An 18901-nucleotide genomic window follows, 5' to 3' on the forward strand; every position below is an offset into this window, starting at 1 on the left:
TACACAGTCAGATTCCTATTGCTGTTCTCCCTGGGTGCTACTGCTGCCATTTGGTACTCTAGAGTACCTGTGTGGGTACACACATCGCAATCACATGTATAGAGTACAATGGATTGGTACTGCATTGGTACTTTTATGGAGCAGTAGACCGGTGTACCTCTGGATTCGGCAGCAATAGGAATTTGGTAGTGTACTGAAACCATGAAATCAGCCCTCGAATTAACCCACGGCACCCATGGCATTTTGCTGTGGGTGCCCACCCCCACTGCCGTAATGCCCTCAAAATATGTCCTTTACCCAAGGCAGTCACTTGCCGTGCCCTCAAATGAAGTTGCCGTCGGTGCCCCAGCCCTGCCCCTTCATTATAAAATCATCTATCTATGTTTGTGTGTGTTTTTATTCACTTTTGAGAAATTGCCTTGGTGCCCTTCTCAAATTTTCAACAGTTGCCATGATGCCCTCTTGAAATATTACAAACTGCCGTGCTGCCTTGTCTTTTCAGTGAAAATCCAAGGCAATTTTCAACTTGCCCTAAAAAAGTTGCCGTGCCCCTTCAGATCCTTAATTCGAGGGCTGCATGAAATGTTTGTGTAAGCATGAAAATTTCACAAAATGTCGCAAGTGACATGGATTCATGACATTTTCATGATCGCAAATTACTTTTCCCTATGAAAATTACATGCTGCAAAATGATAATTGTTGTCAATCGCAAAAATTTCATGCGGCAAATAAAACTGTGATTTAGACCTACCCAGTCTACGCCATCATCTCACACTTGCACTCTTTGTAATTACCACAAAGCAAATACAAATTACACAACTTCAATTAGGATATGAAGTGGGCTTATAAATGCTTGGGGGAATCCCCTAATCAATGCAGTTCAATTGACACTGGCATTGCTGATTTTTTTTTATAGATTTATTACAAAGGACAGTGAGACGGGCAATCTCAGCAAAAGGCAAATATAATCAAGCAAGAACAGACTCTTATAATAATGCAGTATCCATACATAATACTCTGAATTAGCTATTTATAACATGATACAGTCTGTATGGAAATTCTATTGTTCCTTTTTTATATCATCGAATTCAAAAAATAATGAGAAATTCATGGCAATAATATATAACATAGAAATGCTCAGATTGTTATTGTTTTGAAATCCAATAAATACTTCTGATCTGACTATATGATGATGAGGTGGGGGAGGTGTGCACCCCAAGGAAACTAAAGATGTGGAATCCCAGGGACAAGAAGGGATATCAACATAATTGAGTGATTGATCATGAGTACAATGACAAGATGGGATACCCAGGAAAGGTGCAATAGAGGGTATCCGTGTTCTATAAGCTGCATATCCTATCAACGACTGCTATGTATACCTTGTTTAGGACTTTCAAAAGAAGTACCTGCATGTGCAACCATGACTGTTTCAAACTAACCCACCAAAGTCATGCAGGTAACTCCGAGGTCGTGCATTGAATTGGTTTGAATGAGGAATACTACGGGAACCAGTGCCTTTTGTTAGAAGTCACACATGAGTAAAATGGATTTATAACCTCTATTTTGACCTTTGTTTGCAAAATTTAACATCACCAAGGGGAACCCCCTTGGGCCCCCCCCCCCCCCCCCAGAATTAACACCACTATTACCTTTCAATTGCTCCTCCCCCTGCCTCTGCAAATTATCTTTCTGGATCCATACCTGACTGATGCATACCTTTTTGTGGCCCTTATTAACCCTAACTCGTAAAAATCTAATAAAATCTTACTAAGGAAACCACTGCATTGCACGTATCCAGCATGACAAAATCAGCGTAAGTCATACCCAGGGAATTGCTGGCCAGGCCAGCCAAACCCCTGTAGCTACAAGTCGGTGATCTTGTGCATGGCACCCGAGGGGTCTAAGGTTCGAATCCTGGGGGTGCCAAGTCAAAAATTTGTTTACCTTCTCTCCTTTTTCGTTCCTCCTGTCCTTTCCGATAGCCAAAAACCATGTTTAGGGTTAGAGTTAAAGTAGAGCCAGTGACATAGACAAATGCTGCGAACTCGAAGTGATTTTAAGGGAACAGATAGCAACGTTTGCACAGTATTTTTGTGGGGCATGAGAGCACATCAGATACATACAATTGCATGCTGAATACAAGGAATGCCCTTCTGATATCAAATAATGTTGATTTTTTTTAATTCATGATACAATACAAATTTTATATGGTAAATTATTTAAAAAAATTTTAATTTTTTTTTTTGATATTTTTTCAGTCTTTTTAATTTTGTCAAATAACATTACAGCTTGATCATATTTCATGAGAAGTATACAACTAACATTTCTGGTTTCATTTTAAAGCTGACCCTCCCCTGACTGTCTGTAACAAAACCGGAAGTGGGTAAAAAAGTCTTGTTTTTTCAGCATAGGAAAAATATAATCAACATTTCTATCCCCTCTCCCTCCCTAGCGAAACTATTTTCTGTCATAGGACATTATCAATCTTTTTTCGTTCCTTAAAATAATCATAGGACCACAAGCTACTTTTAAACACATTTATACAGCCTCTATGGTCTGATATTTTCCCGTTCAACTTCCATTAAGATAAATGCTTTTAGTATTTGATGTGAATTTAGGAATGATATTGATGGATTACATGTCATTTTGTTCATCCAAATTTGAGTTGGATGATGTCATGTGGTTGCTAGGATACATTTCGATCTTGACAGAAATACTCCAAATTGGGATTTTTTTCATGCGTAACTGTAAAATATAGACAGGGCCGGATTTACCTTTTTGGGGGCCCCGGGCCAGGCCAAAATTTGGAGGCCCCCAAACTAGGGGTGTGATTTTTCGGGTAATTTTATGCCCGGGTACCCGGCACATTTTTCGGGCGGGTAAAAAATGTTGAATGCATTTTGATATCATTGATAGGGATATGACATGAATACAAAATATCAATTTTCTTATTAAAAACCCAAAACATCGTGCAAAATTCAATTTTTTTTTAATTTTTAGGTCAACCATAAATGATCATAGCATTTAGGTCTAGGTCCAGGGACACTACAAAACCAGAAAAATATAACTTAAAAAAAAAGATTTTTTTGTTTTTTAAATTTGGTGCCAGGCAGAGAATTTCCTGCCGGGTAATAGGATTCTCGGCGGGACGCGAATTCCGGGACTCACTCACACCCTTACCCCAAATGCACCGCGAGAAGACATATGCACTCGTGTGGCCAAGTTTTTAGATCTTACCAGGACATTTGCGCACGAAGCGTGCAAAAAATTTCAATTTTAGACTATTTTAGCCCAAGTTTAAGCCTGAGTTTTGCTATATTACAGGCCGGGGCGCGCGAAGCGTGCACAATTTTGCAATTTTTGTACCTATTTTGGCCCAAAACATGGTGTTTTTCGGCTAAAATGGAAGATCACATTACACAGGGCAATTTTGGGGGCCCCAAAATTTGGGGGCCCATCTGGCCCTATATTGGCCCTATGGTAAATCCGGCCCTGAATATAGAGAGTTTTGTTTTATATATATCCCCATATTATGTACCCTTTAGGGCTGATATTATGAGACTCTTGCATTTATAAGGTATCAATTGGGCTTGGGCAAAAAAAAACCTGATTGTCACATTACAAGTTGAAAAGTTCAAAATGTTTTGGTAAATGATATACATGTCCAGGTGTCGAGTAATTCCATGAAATAATATGCTGCACATGGACAAAAGTCCCAGAAAGAAATTCATTTCTCACTCTGTTATGTACCTCAAATTGAAATAAATAAATAAGGGAAAGCTATATGTGACCGTACAGCATGAATGAGCCGTACATGTCCTAAATTGTATTCTGAGTTACAGTGCATAAAGGCCGTATTCATCGGTACGGTACCTCAAGTTGGTGCGACTTACATCTCATTTTGATAGTCAAACGCCTTTTTAAAACCAATCAATAATCTTATTTTTGAAGAGGATAATAAGCTTCTACCTTAGATGTCTACAGAATTCTTAATAGCTCCTTTGGTCTTTGTTTGCTTTGGCTAAATCCTGTTCAAGTGGTGGGTTACAAATCATTTTATTTTGTCTACATTGTGTAGGTATGTACATTGTATAACCAACAATTAACAATGAGAGGTCAATCCTGAACCTCGTTGACTTGAGGATGATTTGAAATGACCGCCAATTATGACTGTTTGATAATGATATTTATTACCAACAATGTGGAAAAAAGAGACACATGTAGAAATGTAAAAGGTACCATTTTGTTGAAAGAGCAAAGTTCAACAAACCATAACCCCGCTTCTGGATATCGTTTGAAGTCAAATGATACCAATTTAAAGCTTATGATATATTTCCTAAACAAGAAATAAAACAAAATTTTAGGCCAATTTGTGCAAAATTCAACCGGATTTTATCAATTTCAACAATTTTCACCTGGAATTTCACAAAAACTAACCAACATTTCCAGATGGATTTACCATACGGTTGCAACTGGAATTGAGATGGCAATGAAATCTTGAGGGGTGTGAGGATTTCAAATGGAATAACCTATATGATTGTGCAGAAGCAAAATCGCTGGGCAGGAAAAACCTATATGTTATTGGCCCCTGAACATGTTTAAAGCAACATCCCCAGTTTTGCAATATACATGTTCAGGGGCCAAGCTACGTATATGAGGTTTTGCCTGCACAACAACGCAATGTTGAATTAGCAGTAGACTTGTCACTTGACAAAAAGGCAAAATTCACCGTGGAAGTGATGATGAATATACAATTTTTGAATATATCGCCCTGCACTACATGCAGGTTGCACCCATCACCTGTGTGTCTGCAATCATAGATTGAATACAATATCACTCTTTTCAAAGATACTAATCTTACAGGTGTTAGTGATCAGCAAGATATTTTATTCTATAGAATTACGATCCAGGTCTTTATCCCAGTTCTTTGACATCTGGTTCAATGCATAGGTACCACCTGAACATTGTAGTGCAGGGCGATATATTCAAAAATTGTATTCATCTATTGCTATGGTAGTTAATCCTGTTACATCATCACATCTACAGCGAATACTATCCAGTCCTTTCACATTATTCACATTCAGCCATACACCAAGCATCCATGAAACTTACCCTCAATTTCAAATCCCATAGGAGGAGGGAAAATAACAAACACAAATGTCATACCATATTCATTCCATTAACCGCCCAGGGCGATAAACATTTAAAGTCATTTAGATGCGCGCTTATTCTTTATATTGTTTACATACCTTATTTCATCAAAAAAATGCCCCCGGGGGCATTACATTTTCCCAGGGGGGGGCATTTATTCAAGGTCAATTTTAGAAGGATAATTCCTGTTAAAATCATTAGGTAAACTTAAAACTCACGCTAAAATGACAAACTATGAACTAGAAACACTGACTTCTGGTTTACTTCCAGGTTTCCAATCCAGATTTTCGCCAATTATTGACGCTATTATCGACCATGTGGGCAACTTGGTAAGCTTACTACACAAGATAGCATGGAAATATCAGCATTTTTGAAACATGTTGGTTGAAAAAAGTGGTGGGGGCGTTTATTTAGGGAGGGGCGACTATTTGACGAAATACGGTAATTGCATATAAATATGGCCCAGAATATGGATTTTTGGTTAGATGGTTGTGTGTAATTGCATGGATCCTGCACATAATGCCGGGACATAATGGCAGAGGGTCATGTGCAGCAAGCCTCGAAATAACCAGGCACCCAGGAGCCATTTACCCAATGGTCATAACATTTTGGCTCCTGGTCCACACCAAAATCATGTGAACCAGGCTCTACATTTAAAAAAATAGAGCCTGGTAGTTGAAGCAGGTTTTGTATTTAATATGTACAAACAGTACATTAACATTTTTTCCTTAATGTGTGGCTCCTGGTCCAGATCTGCTTATTTCGAGGCTTGATGTGCAGTAAAGTTGCTGGGTGGCATGGGCGGTTAATGGACCAAATATGGTACATGTAGCATAATTCATTAAGATCTTTTTACCTTGGCAGCACTTTGTGATCGGTGCAATTTGTTTTCCAAGAAAGCAACCCTCTCATTGGCTTCCTTCTCCAAATCTTCAATGGTCTTGATCAGGATTTCATTCTGCTCTGTCAAATCATTTACATACGAATGTAGAATGCGTAACCTCTTCTGCATGGAGGAAAGATCAACATAATTTTAGTCGTTTATACCAAAAACTTAACATACGGTACTTTAAAACTTTGAAATCTGATTTTTCATGCTCAAAGTTTCCAAATTTTGAGTTGAATAACTTTATAAACTTGTATTGCTTCTGCAGTTTTGATTTAAGAATCAAAATAGTCCCAAACAAATATGTTTGGTAGACTCATAACCAGTGCGATCTTACCTTTCCGATGTTGATTAAGATACTTCTTGCATCGATCCCGAGATGCGGAAAAAACCAATAGTCATTTTGTCCCACATAAATGAATAAATAACAAAAACCCCCCGATCCCCCGGTGGACTCACCCAAAGGTGACGTCACACCATATGATCGCCCTTATCCGACTTGGGATCCCCTACTCGGACCAAACTTGTAGGGGGTGGCCGGGGTCCGGGATAATCAACATCGGAAAGGTAAGATCGCACCGGTTATGAGTCTACCAAACATATTTGTTTGGGACTAGACTCAGTACACCGGTCGATCTTACCGTTTCCGATGTTGATTAAGATACTTCTTGCATCAACATCTGAAAGATCGATCTAGCAAGTAACCGACGGATGGAGGTACAAGATTGGTCAGCATCTGATCAGGGATCGGGGCGAATAACGATGGTTTTCGCGAGGTCAGAAAATATTTTCCCCAGCGGTCGGGAAACAAAAAGACCACGCGATCACAGACATAAACCTCCTTACTTAATAAGTTTGGTGGTTAAGAATAGCGACACTGGTTCTTACCATGCTGAGTATTCTGTATAGTCTGAAAACCTGGTACCCGTACACCACCGTATTATGATCGCCGAACAATGTCGGTAAACCTCCGCCCGTCTCTGATTACTAACGTAAGCGGAAGTATCGTAGAGAAGAGGCGAAGGTGGCTTCCGGGACACCGCCTACTAGATCTCCTCAAGGGACAACGAGCGGTATACCCAAGATGATGAGATAGCTCGTGTCGAGTGGGTCGTGGGACGCGAAACCTTCGCGATCCCCGGACCCCACCAACACCTGGACCAGCCATTGCGACAGCGGCTGGACCGAAAAACTCTGTAAGGGTGATGAATGCGGTCGTGAGTCCTCGCAAGGCTTGTGTTGGAAGAAATAGTGCTGCAGCGCCTTATCGGACACCCCAGCCTATCTTTGGCTTCAGCGAACCTTGCCCAACCCTGGGGATTGGAGAGGGACGAATGTCGGTATGCACGCGCCCGTTCAGTGAGTCACGAGAACAGAGCGCCCGAAACAGTGTCGCTCCAGTGTTTGTGAACACGGAAGCTAACCTCGAGACCGTGTGCAACTCAGCACCGCCGTCGAAGCCAACGCCAAACCGGAAAGCCATCTTGAGAGTTACGTATTTAAGCGTCGCTTTCGACGGAAGGTCAAAAGGGTGACCCTTAAGGTAATCTAAGACTGTGTTGGGATCCCTTAGGAGGATCACTTTCCTTTTTGGTAGACACTCGTTGAACATACCGTCGAGGCGTAGACTAATAAGGTAACCATCGGCTATGATAGTCGACCCGTCTCGAAACCTCGGTGAATGGAGAGGACAGCTGACTTATAGCTGGCCCCAGTGGACCGCTGAAGTCTTGCTTGGAACTTTTCTGTCAGAAACTCCGGAACTAGCAGCACAGAGGCTCTAGCGGGAGAGCTATTTGTCTCATTGCACCAAGCGTAGTATGGAGCCAGACTCTGGCTATACGTCACGGAGGGTAGACTTCCGTCTAGCCCGGCGATGAGAAAAACAGCTTCTGATGAAAAGTATCCCTCCGCTGCGTGTTCCCTGGTAAGGGCCATGCAGCTAACTGCAGGTGCTCTAGTGATAGACTGGTACCTCCGCTCCGGGCATCCGGAGTAGATCTGGTACTCGGGAGTGCCAGCGGCCTTGCCGCTAGCAGAATGACAATGCAGTCTTCCCACCCGATCTTGGCCACCACCCTCATGAGTAGTGAGATCGGAGGGACTGCATAAGCTGTCATCCTCCCCAGTCTATGGACAGAGCGTCCACGGTGAATGCTTGGGGTCCGCGACCCTTGAGCAGTACACCGGCAGTGGATGATTGCGATGAGATGCGAACAGATCTTTCGAGGGTGGTACATCCCCTTGAAGATCGTCTGAGCGCCCTGCGGAGCAAGGGACCATTCTGCTGGTCCCGACACCCTTCCTCGTGACAGATAGTGCGCGAGGCTGCTGGTGACGCCCGCGATGTGTGTATCGCTCTCATCGTAATCTGCCTGAACTTGCACCACCCTATCAGGTGTCGTGCATGCAGGCTCAATCGTGGTGGCCCGGAGTCCCCTTGTCTGTTGGGGTAGGCTACCACGGTTGTGCTATCCGTCAGGACAACGGTATGTGATTCCACGATCACCTCCTCGTAAGCGAGGGAGGTTGATGTGAAACTCTGTCTCTATGGCCCCATAGGCCCGAGGCGGAGTCTCCGTGGATGTGGACCCCCAGCCCGTTTTGGCTATGGTTGTCACTACGTGACATACCGGGGTGCAGGAAACCTGACACCCTGGGTCAAATTGGGCTGATGGGTCCACCACCAGAGTTCCTCTCGCGCGATCTCCGACAAGCGGAACCGCGAGGGATATTGGTGACGACTGGGCCTGCAAGCAGGCTAGAAGGTGTAGTTGGGTAAGCCTAACGAGAAAGCGGCAGTACAGTACGAGGTCTACCATACTGGCCATTAGGCCTACCACCTTCATCCATGCCACAGCGGGTTTTGCCGAGACTCGGCCAAGAGTCAGGCACACCGCACCATGTTCGTCACCCGCTCGGGTGAGAGCACCGCGAACCCCTCCGTGAGGGTGATCCGGGCCCCTACAAATAGTGGTGTCTGCGTCGGGACCACGCTGGACTTTTTTGAGCTGATCAAAAAATCCAGGGTCCCGCACCCTACGGACTATCAACCCCATGAGACCCGTAGTCTTCAGTGGAGTGCGTCCGTATATGAGCCAAGCGTCCAGGTAGCAACTGATGTTGACACCCCTGTGCTTCAGGTGCGCTGCCACCGCTCTGACCAAGAGTGTTAAACACCCTGGGAGAGATGGACAGGCGGATGGCGGTATCAAAACTGGTAATTTTGATCCTGTACCTAGAAGCGCAGATGCCTCCGATCTTGAGAGGCGATTGGCATATGCAGATAGGCGTCCGAGAGATCTAGCGATGCTGTTCCCATGCCCCTGATGGGGCAGGCTAGCACCGAGGCGAGAGTCCCCATTCTGAACCTTTTGGGCCTGAAGAACGTGTTCAACAGCCTGCGGTTCCGGATGGGGCTCCCGTCGCCGGTCTTCCTTGGAGCCAATGGCTCCAAGATCACCGTAGAACGGGGGTAGACCGGGACAATCGCCCGCTTCGTGAGAAGCTGTGTGATCCCTGTCAGTAGTGCCCGACGCTGGGGGCCGTCTGGACGGTACTACTGTGGACCTCTGAAATGTGCAGGCGAATGTGGGGAGACTGGGTTGCCAGTCTGTAACCCCCACTCACCACTGACCATACCCAGGCGCTCAGAGAGATGGTTTCCCACCTCTGGGTGAAAGCCATAAGCGGTCGTCCACTGGGAGATCCCCTGTGGAAAAACCGCTGAGCCCCCAGGAATGCTCTGCCTAGCTTCCCTTGGAAGGCGCTTGCTCTTCTTCGGGCTTGCCAGCTGATCCTGTGCTACCCTTGCGCCTCCCAGAAATGGGTGCTGCAGAGGTAGTGGGCTCGGGTACTGTTGGTGGTGCACGGCCTGCTGAAGTCGGAGCTCCTACCCATGGTAAGGGCAGTTTCCGACCTCTTCAGAGTGCTCCCGTTGGTAGCTTATTTGCACGGTCCTCCACCGTGGCGCAGAAGCATCCAAAGAGAAAAAGGACCCTGCCTTTCCATCGCGTTGAGCGATTGGAGTGGCAGGCCCCTCCCGGGCGCTGAGTGGACACCCTATGGGCTAGGCCCATGGAGCTCTCGTTGAGGCTAGCTGTTAGCACCGCTAATAGGCTCACCTCGCGGAATAGCTCAGATGTTGTCTGAGCGTGATACGCTTGACGACATCTGGGTCCCTCTCGGATCCCCTCAGGTAGGTCCCGTGGTCCTCCCGCGTTACACGCAGAGAAGCGTGCAAGCACGCCGGCGTCATAGCTCTACTGAGCTCGACAGCCCTACGATATCTACCCGTGAGGTTTGCGGGAATGAGAGTGCAGGCGTCCCCAGTGAGGAAGCAGCAGCTGAGCATCCTACTGTAAGGATCCCCTGGTCCTCCTCCATGGACTCCCCCCTTAGGGGGTGTCCGGAGGAAGATCAGTGCTGTTGCTCCCCTCGCGGGCAGCGGGGAAGGAGACTGTAGTGATGTCACTACCGGACTCAGCTTCGACTCCTTTCCCTCGCCCACAGTATCCGTATCATGCTCCGATGATGACGGTAACTGAGGACGGGCATCTGAAAGCGGGTAAGAAGGCATAACCACTGTGTGGCTCGCCGACTACCTGCCAGCAGAAGAGGGAGTACTCCCGCAAGACCCTGAGGTATCCGCCATGGCACCACTGGGTCCGCATGCTCTCGCAGCCGTCGTCCTAGCGCTAGCAGCACGGGCCTACCCTGATCAAGATCTGGGTTAGCTCCATGCCGGCTGGCCTGGTCAACAGCTGATGTTGGTACTGCGTGGCCATCGCTGGCGACACTTGCCACGGTGCTAGGCCGTGGAAGAAACACCCTGCGGCGGGTACCACGGGCATACCCAGCCGGCAGCTGACCCTGAAAGGATCCGCCACCAGGGTAACCCCATGGTACTGCAGTACCAGCACCGCCCCCCCTTGTTGCCACAGAGACTGTGGCGACTAAAGCGGTGCTGCGGTACCGGTGCGGTATCAGCGTGGGTACCGTGAGGTTCCCAACTGTGGACCGCTGTACCCTCGCCACACTGCGTTCCCTGTTTGGGGATCAAGCTGTGTGCTGGCGTGGTACCGGCGCGGTACTAGCGTAGGTGCCCGTGAGGGCTCCGGCTGTGTACCACTGTACCCATGCCTCACTGCGTTCCCCGCAAGGGGATCAAGCCGTGTGTATGGGTACCCCGATATACCGGCTGTCCCTTGGCTAGAGGGAGCTTGCCTAGTACCACGGGTAGCTGAGCGTGCATACCCCGATCAATCACCTCGCCACCTGAATAGGCAGCGTCAATCAATGGAGCTATGCCCTGTTGATTTGACAGTGATCGATCAAGAGAGGGTAATTGACCCATTGACGGTAATGGATCACCCACGCTCCGCTGGCTCTCGAGGACATAAGTGGGTTGTTGATCAGCTAGGCTGTTCAAGCTACTTACTGTACCCTCTAGAGCTTCGCCCAAGGTCGCTGTGTGTGGCGGACCACTCACGGCAGCTATGGGCGGGTGCATAGCGGCTACCACTGAAGTCAAGCCGTAGCTCGTCTTTGTAGCTGCCATCGAATGCACCTGGGTCGCTGTCCGTGAGAGACTGCGAGCCCAACCCCTGAATAATCGCCAGCCAGTCCCTGTGGACAGCCAGCAGCTATTCTAGGGCCCAGGGTATCACTCGGCGGTCCCGCCATGGGGCGCTGCCGTGTGACAACCCCAGTTGGTTCTGCTAAGACTACACCCACAGCGCTAGCCCCGGTATCGTCTCTGCTGAACCCATGCATGCTAGGGTTCAACCCAGGCAAGCCCGGGTACCCTTGCATGCTGCCCGTCGCTAGCTACTACTGTGGCTGTTTGAGCCTGTAGATATGCCTGCAACAGACGGGTGTCCTCCTGCTAAAAACCCGTGAGGATTTTCGCTAGAGGACTGGTATCCTCCTGCTACAAACCCGCTTAGGGTTTTCGCTGGTGGTTACCGCTCTGCTGCCTGCTACTTTGCTCCGACGTATAGTCAGTGCTTTCGCTGGCTGCTGAGCCTTTGGACGCGCTTAGCAGTCCCGAAGGAACCGCCTGCTTGTCCGGGGACCGGAGCCCCTTAAGCAGACCTGCCATGACCCATAGGGGCTGTCACAGCAGAATCTACCGTGTCGACTGGTATCCTCCTGCTGCAAAACCCGCTAGGGTTTTCGCTGGTGGTTACCGCTCTGCTGCCTGCTACTTTGCTCCGACGTATAGTCAGTGCTTTCGCTGGCTGCTGAGCCTTTGGACGCGCTTAGCAGTCCCGAAGGAACCGCCTGCTTGTCCGGGGACCGGAGCCCCTTAAGCAGACCTGCCATGACCCATAGGGGCTGTCACAGCAGAATCCACCGTGTCGACCTTACCAGTGCCCTTGGTAGATTTCTTCTTCGTCTTATGGCGATGGACGGAGCCTATCCAAATCGTCAAGCTGGAACTCGGAGAGTCCTAAGCAAAAGAAAGACATCTAGAAGATCGTGAGCACTCCCGGTGGGTGAAACAGAGCGGGTGTGGGTCCCGCTCCGTCACCAGGGAAGGGCAAGCCCGACAGGGCCGAGGCGAAGCGAGGAGAAAAGGGAGGGGGGCACTACCCCCCAACACGCGACTCAAGCCCAGTAAGCAAACCTGAGCACGGAGGCTGGTCGCTAACGTTAGTGGTAAAGTAAGGACTGGCTAACTTTATTACTAAAATGTCAGACGGGTCCCTACCAATCCCCACCGTATGAATATCTGATTAACTCGTCTTTATTGGACGGTAATGAAGACATAACGATAGAGTAATCACCCTAACATAGCAACAATAACCTACCGTACATGAAATACAATGTGTATGTACAAACATCTATTGTAACTTACAGGCTGCAATGGTTGTTTACGTGGGAAACAAAATGAATGGCGTCAACGACGGCCATTTTGAATTGCTCGTGTGTCCCGTATACAAACGGAGGCACGATATGTAGCTAAGTTTTGGATCGTTTTTTGTCACTTTTTCGTCAGAAAATGCCGTCAAAACTATCCTCAGCCGAACAATACCGGTTTGGTTTTACCTAAGGTGTGAAACTACAACCGTATATCTCGCCTTGGTCGAGAAATTGATACACAGTGCTATGAACAATCGATAGGCACGCCTGTGTCAGTCGGAGACCAAGGAGGATAAGGGCGATCATATGGTGTGACGTCACCTTTTGGGTGAGTCCACCGGGGATCGGGGTTTTGTTATTTATTCATTTATGTGGGACAAAATGACTATTGGTTTTTCCGCATCTCGGGATCGATGCAAGAAGTATCTTAATCAACATCGGAAAGCGGTAAGATCGACCGGTGTACTGAGTCTGTGTAATTTATATTCAATGCCCCATATGATAGCACACAATTCTGTTTGTGGTCTGGGGAGGGCACTCAACTTTTATTTTGGTCGGGTTGCATCTGTGCCAAACTGAGAACTGATTTTCACAGGATATTCAAACATGTATAAAGATGGTACCAACCAGTCAAGGGTCCCCTTTTCATGCTTTCCGGCAGTTCTGAAAAACCCACATTTCACTTTTCAGGATCATGCTCCAGTTCTTCAGCTTTACTTTGAGCTCCCAAAATTTAGCTCAGATTTGGATTTTCTTTGCTCCACATAATTTGGTCCAATTTTAGTTCATTACACCCAAATTAATTTGAAATTTCAGCTGGAAAGTCCTTATTTTTGTCGGTGACCATAATTTTTTAATGAGTGAAAAGTTGAGAAAACTGCAGTTATACATACTTGTATATCCAAATGCCCATTATAAAATCAACATATAATGTGGCCAAATTGACATGATTGTCAATCCAAACTTTTTTCTTCAATTTCTGCCCATGATTTCTGGCACTAAAACTAAAAGCATTAAAAGGGCATTTCATGATCCACAGCCTCACCACCCCCCCTCCCCCACTTTACACAAAAAAAGTTGAGATTTTTATACCACTGGAAACAAGTCAAATTTGAATTTCATTCTGGTATACCAGGGCAGAACGAATTACAACAGTGGCCCAGGCCCAGTACACAGGGAAGTGCGGTGGTGTGCTGCACCCCCCCCCAAATTTGCAAAAGCATACAAAAAGTCCCAAAATTTCTGAATTTGCGATCGGGCGATCGTACAGAGAAGGACAGTGGAAATCGTAGTGACGGAGGTGTGAGTACCTCGGGCTAGGTAAACGGTACCGAGTTTCTCTGTCCTTCTCCACTCCGTAAGGAGGCTAGAGCATTGATATGTCATTGAAAAATGTAATCATACGAACAAGGTAGTTCCAGTAACTGTAACTCGTCGTACCTAGATTCAGGTCAGTAGATGTCATTATGTTTATGATAAAGACTGAAAGTGAAGTCTTGCTGGCAGGACTAACGAACAAGGGAAGAGGCTAGCTTTACGCAACATGACTGATTAAATCTAAAACACTCACCTTGCTTGAATCTTCACCACCAACGTCAGTATTTTCAAGTTTCTGTAATCTTGATGTATATAACCCACGAAATTCGCCCATCATTCCTTGCATGGCTTCACTTCCAACACTACTTGCTCTGGAACTTGCCCTAGACCCGGCCCGTGAACCAAGGCCTCCTGCTCCGCCGAGGCCGCCGTTGGAACCGGGCGGGACAGACGCTGGCCCACCGGCAGTTAATGCTGTGCGTTCCCGTATGGAGTGAGACCGCAGTGGACTAGCACCAACACTGCGACTGATTTCAGACATCTTTCATAAGCAATTCCAGTTTTAATGTTTTAAAATAAAATATAATTGCAAATGTTAGCCGTTAAAGTACATTTCCGCTTTGAGTTTAAAACGAGAAAGCAAGAGGATACTGTGCATTACTATTTTAATATTATATTGATCGTTGTGTTGACATTCACCACTGCCGAATTCAGCCATCTTTCTTCAAATTAAGCGTTTCTATTAAATTCTATATGATCAATTATTTTTTTGACCAAATAACAAAAAGTTTCCAAGAAATTAAATTTTAACGAAAACAGCAACTTTGAACTTAAATATCAAACCATTTTGCCTACAATTTCAAAGAATCTTAATATTTAGTTATAAAATAAGACAGAAAATGTTTAAAATAGAAAGAATTTATAGTTTAGGAACGCCGTATGCAACAGACGCTGAATCCTGAATTGGGATTGGTCCATTAGTTGGTAACGAGAAAAAGTTGCAGAACTGAGAATGCATAGTAGAAACCGGTAGGGTAACTTGGGGGTAAATTGGGACTCAGGGTAATTTGGGGCAGTGATTTCGGAAATACTTTGCCCATTTTTGCAACAAAAGAACTTTGATAGGCCTATAATGTCTATTTATATTTCCAACCAGGTTTCTAACTAAATCATATGATTAAAAGTAGGGCCTACCATTCTTCATTAGGCCTACCCCTTTTTTGTTGAAAAGAATTCTTCATTTCATTCTTCATTCTTCATTTAATAAGGTGGTATTAGAGGCATTATGGAAGTGCTCTAAGCATGTTTTAAACAGATTAATTAAGTAGAGCAAAGCACATTTATCAATATGCCTTTTGTTTAAAGCAAATCGGACATACGGTTTTGAAAATATCCCGGGGGGGGCACTCAGCTATATTGGTGTACACATGCGTGAACAACGGTTTTAAAAACACCCCCTAAACAGGTTCTACCCTGTTTTTCAAAATCACCACCTTAACAGGTTTTTAGCGCGCTTTCCAAAAAAAGTACCCCTAAACAGGTTCTGGGCAAATTGGACCCCTTGGCAGGTTTTTTTTATTAATATCTACACTACATTTTAATGGAGAGGGTCACAATGGCTAAAAAAGGAATTACAACGTGCACATTCTTTTAAAATTCATCAGGTAAGAATTTATTTCAAATAGAAAGCAATATATCAAACTATGAAATCTGGTAGGCCTACTACTTATTTTCTAGAATTTCTGAAAATTTACCCCTTAACGCATTTAGCTGGTTACAAAAAAAACACCCCTTTTTTGTTGAAAAACGGCGTTTTTAGACCCCTAAACACGAACGCGCGTTACGCGTTCGTCGAAAAAAAAGACCCTTTTACGCGTTTTTTGTTCACGCATGTGTACACCAATGTAGCTGAGTGCCCCCCGGAAAATATATCAATTTATACTTTCTTTGAATCTTATTGTTTTTATCAATAATCAATAAAGTTAATGATTGGAGAATAAAGTTAATGATTGGAGAAGCTCATTAACATAAAATTTTGCCAATAATTTTGCTAAAAATCCACGCCATAAATGTTCAGGGTACTTTTTATTTTGCATTCTTTTTGCCTTGAAACTTGGTCAAAGTGTTTCTAATAATTATGTTCTAATGTATTATATAGTAAAGTCGCCTCCTAATTTGCATATTTGCATAATTAATTAACATTTATGCAAATTAGCTCATTAATTATGCAAATATGCAAATTAGAGGGCGGCTTCACTATATAATACATTAACATATTGATGAATGTTTTGATTTAATTCCAAACTTCAAATACATTAACATAGCCTATTTATAATAGAAACACTTTGACCAAATTTCAGATAGGCTATGCAAAATAAAAGTAGGCCTACCCTGAACATTTATGCATTGATTTTTAACAAAATATTGCCAAAAAAATATATATATATATATATAAAAACATATTAATGAGCCTTTTCAGTCCTTTTAGCTCATTCACTATATACTGATTATTGACAAAAACAATAGGATACAAAGAAAATATAAATTGATGTATTATGGAAACCGATATGTCCGATTTGCTCCAAACAGAAGGCATATTGATCAGTGTACTTAACCCTACTCAATTAATACTTAAAACATGCTCAAAGCATTTCCTAACTTCTAGAAAATGCCTCCAATACCACCTTAATCAGGAACTTCTGAGGGCCATAAGCTTAACACATCAAAAGAAATATTCCATTTTATTTTCATGTCTAAGCAGAGGTCACGACTTGAGGCTAAATATCTGAATCAATGGCCCGGATTAGTGTTTCTCAAATTAAAAAATAACTTCTAAGCCACCTTTTCAATTAAATAAGACAAAAATTGTTATGGTACTTTTTTCAATTTTTTATAAATATAAATTATAAGAAAAGTTTTCTTTTAGAAATGTGCCAAATTGGGGTAAAATGGGACGCCATTGATTTACTGTGTGCTAACTCGCACTGTCCCATCTTGCCCCAACAAAAAAAATCCCATAGTAAATCAATAGCGTCCCATTTTACCCCAGCTGTCCCATTTTACCCCAGCTATAATAGCTTATATAACATTGCTTAAATTTTAAGTTACCTCAACTTTAATACTCTTGAGTTGCTCATCAAATACCGTATACAAAAATTGCCCAGAAAGTTTTAAGCATTATAAGTGCATTCAGTGCACAGCCTCATCCCCCCACACTTTTTCAACAAAAAAATGTGGAGAGTTTTTTATACCACTGGAAACATCTTGCTACACATAGCTACACATAGGGTAATGTAAAAAATGTCTTCGTTTAGCAAAACAATATCGTCGAATTTGAATTACGTTCTGGTGTACCAGAGCGAACAACGGTGACATATGGAGCAGTGTATAATTGGCCCTATGAGGCCTAATCATGCATAATTAAAACTCGCGAACGCAAAATCGGAATCAATTACAATTTTGGAAATAAGCTTTTTTCGTGGATATTTGGTGGAAAATGTCATAAAAAGAGGAATAGGGTCACGAAATACTCCTTTAGGCCTAATGTAAAAATATCATAAAATTACAGAATTAAGTTGGCAATGGACAATTTTAGGAATTTTTGCCAAATGCATTTTTATATTGTTTTTAATGAGCTAATATGACTTGAAAATGCTCAGTAATACGGTATTTTTTGCCAATATTTAGCTACAAACACAATGTATATAAAATATAGTGTTCATAACATTTGTATTTATCTTTCCAAACTTCAGTCACAAGTTTAGATTTTTTCCGCAAATTTTTTTAATTAAATGAAAAAGAAAATTCAATCAAAAAAAAAAAAAAAAAAGAAAAGAAACAAAAAAAAGTTCCAAGGCCTCTTTATCATACGCAATTTACCGCTTAAAAAAGATATTACCGACCGACCTACTCTAATTTTTTTATGTTACGCCAATCAAACAATGATTTTCTTTTTTAGGCCAACGGCTTGAACCCGGAGCTTGAAGCCATAATTCCGGGGGGACTCTCTAAAATGGGTGACGGGAATGTGCGGCCATTGACCCCCCATTTTTCAACTCCCTCTCACCCAATGACCCCTTTTTTTTTATTTTACTGAACTCCCTCTCATCCAAATTACCCGGGAAATTACCACCCCTTTTCAAAAGACCCATTTTTTTTCAAAATAAATTTGGAAGATTTCCGATAATCTCTCACTGAATGACCCCGTTTTTTCCATTATTTTTCCTCATATTTTTCAAAAATGTTCAAATTTTGATGATTTTTTCAAATTTGTTATCAACTTTTATATCTTGACCCGAAATTTTTCCCAAAACATTGAGCACCATGAAAGAGCAGCATTTTGACCAGGTTTTGGCCACACCGCAGAAATTACGCAATACCGCCCTCACAAAAAAATCGATATGGTACGGTAGGTTTTTTTGTGTGAAATATATTTGAGGGCGCAATGGGCGCTATTGAAGACTCCAGGCCTGGACGACACTGAAGACTACTAAGCAGCCAAGGCAAAAATGTATCAATTATTAGTAGCTCACTCATGGAGAACTTTATTTGCATCATTGCAGCCGTTGACAGGGCCATAAGGGTATTGATGAAGTATTATAATGAAGCTGCTTCATAAAATAAATAAATTCATCAATATTCATTGAAGCAGCTATCCCTGATCAGCACATGCACTCAAAT

The 18901-nt window shown here is 43.8% G+C and overlaps 1 protein-coding gene across 1 annotated transcript in view; it reads right to left on the reverse strand.

Annotated features, from left to right (window-relative positions):
• Window positions 1–14823, reverse strand: part of LOC140172662 (uncharacterized) — a 162602-nt gene extending 147779 nt beyond the window's left edge. The window contains exons 1-2 of the mRNA XM_072195794.1: window positions 14475–14823; window positions 6008–6157 (exon numbers count right to left, since the gene is read on the reverse strand). Coding sequence (XP_072051895.1) covers window positions 6008–6157; window positions 14475–14762 — 438 coding nt within the window. The 5' untranslated portion in view covers window positions 14763–14823. The remainder of the gene's footprint in view (window positions 1–6007; window positions 6158–14474) is intronic.
• Window positions 14824–18901: the final 4078 nt, after the last annotated feature.

Source organism: Amphiura filiformis, chromosome 16, assembly GCF_039555335.1.
Source record: "Amphiura filiformis chromosome 16, Afil_fr2py, whole genome shotgun sequence".
In the NCBI taxonomy this organism is placed as follows: domain Eukaryota; kingdom Metazoa; phylum Echinodermata; class Ophiuroidea; order Amphilepidida; family Amphiuridae; genus Amphiura; species Amphiura filiformis.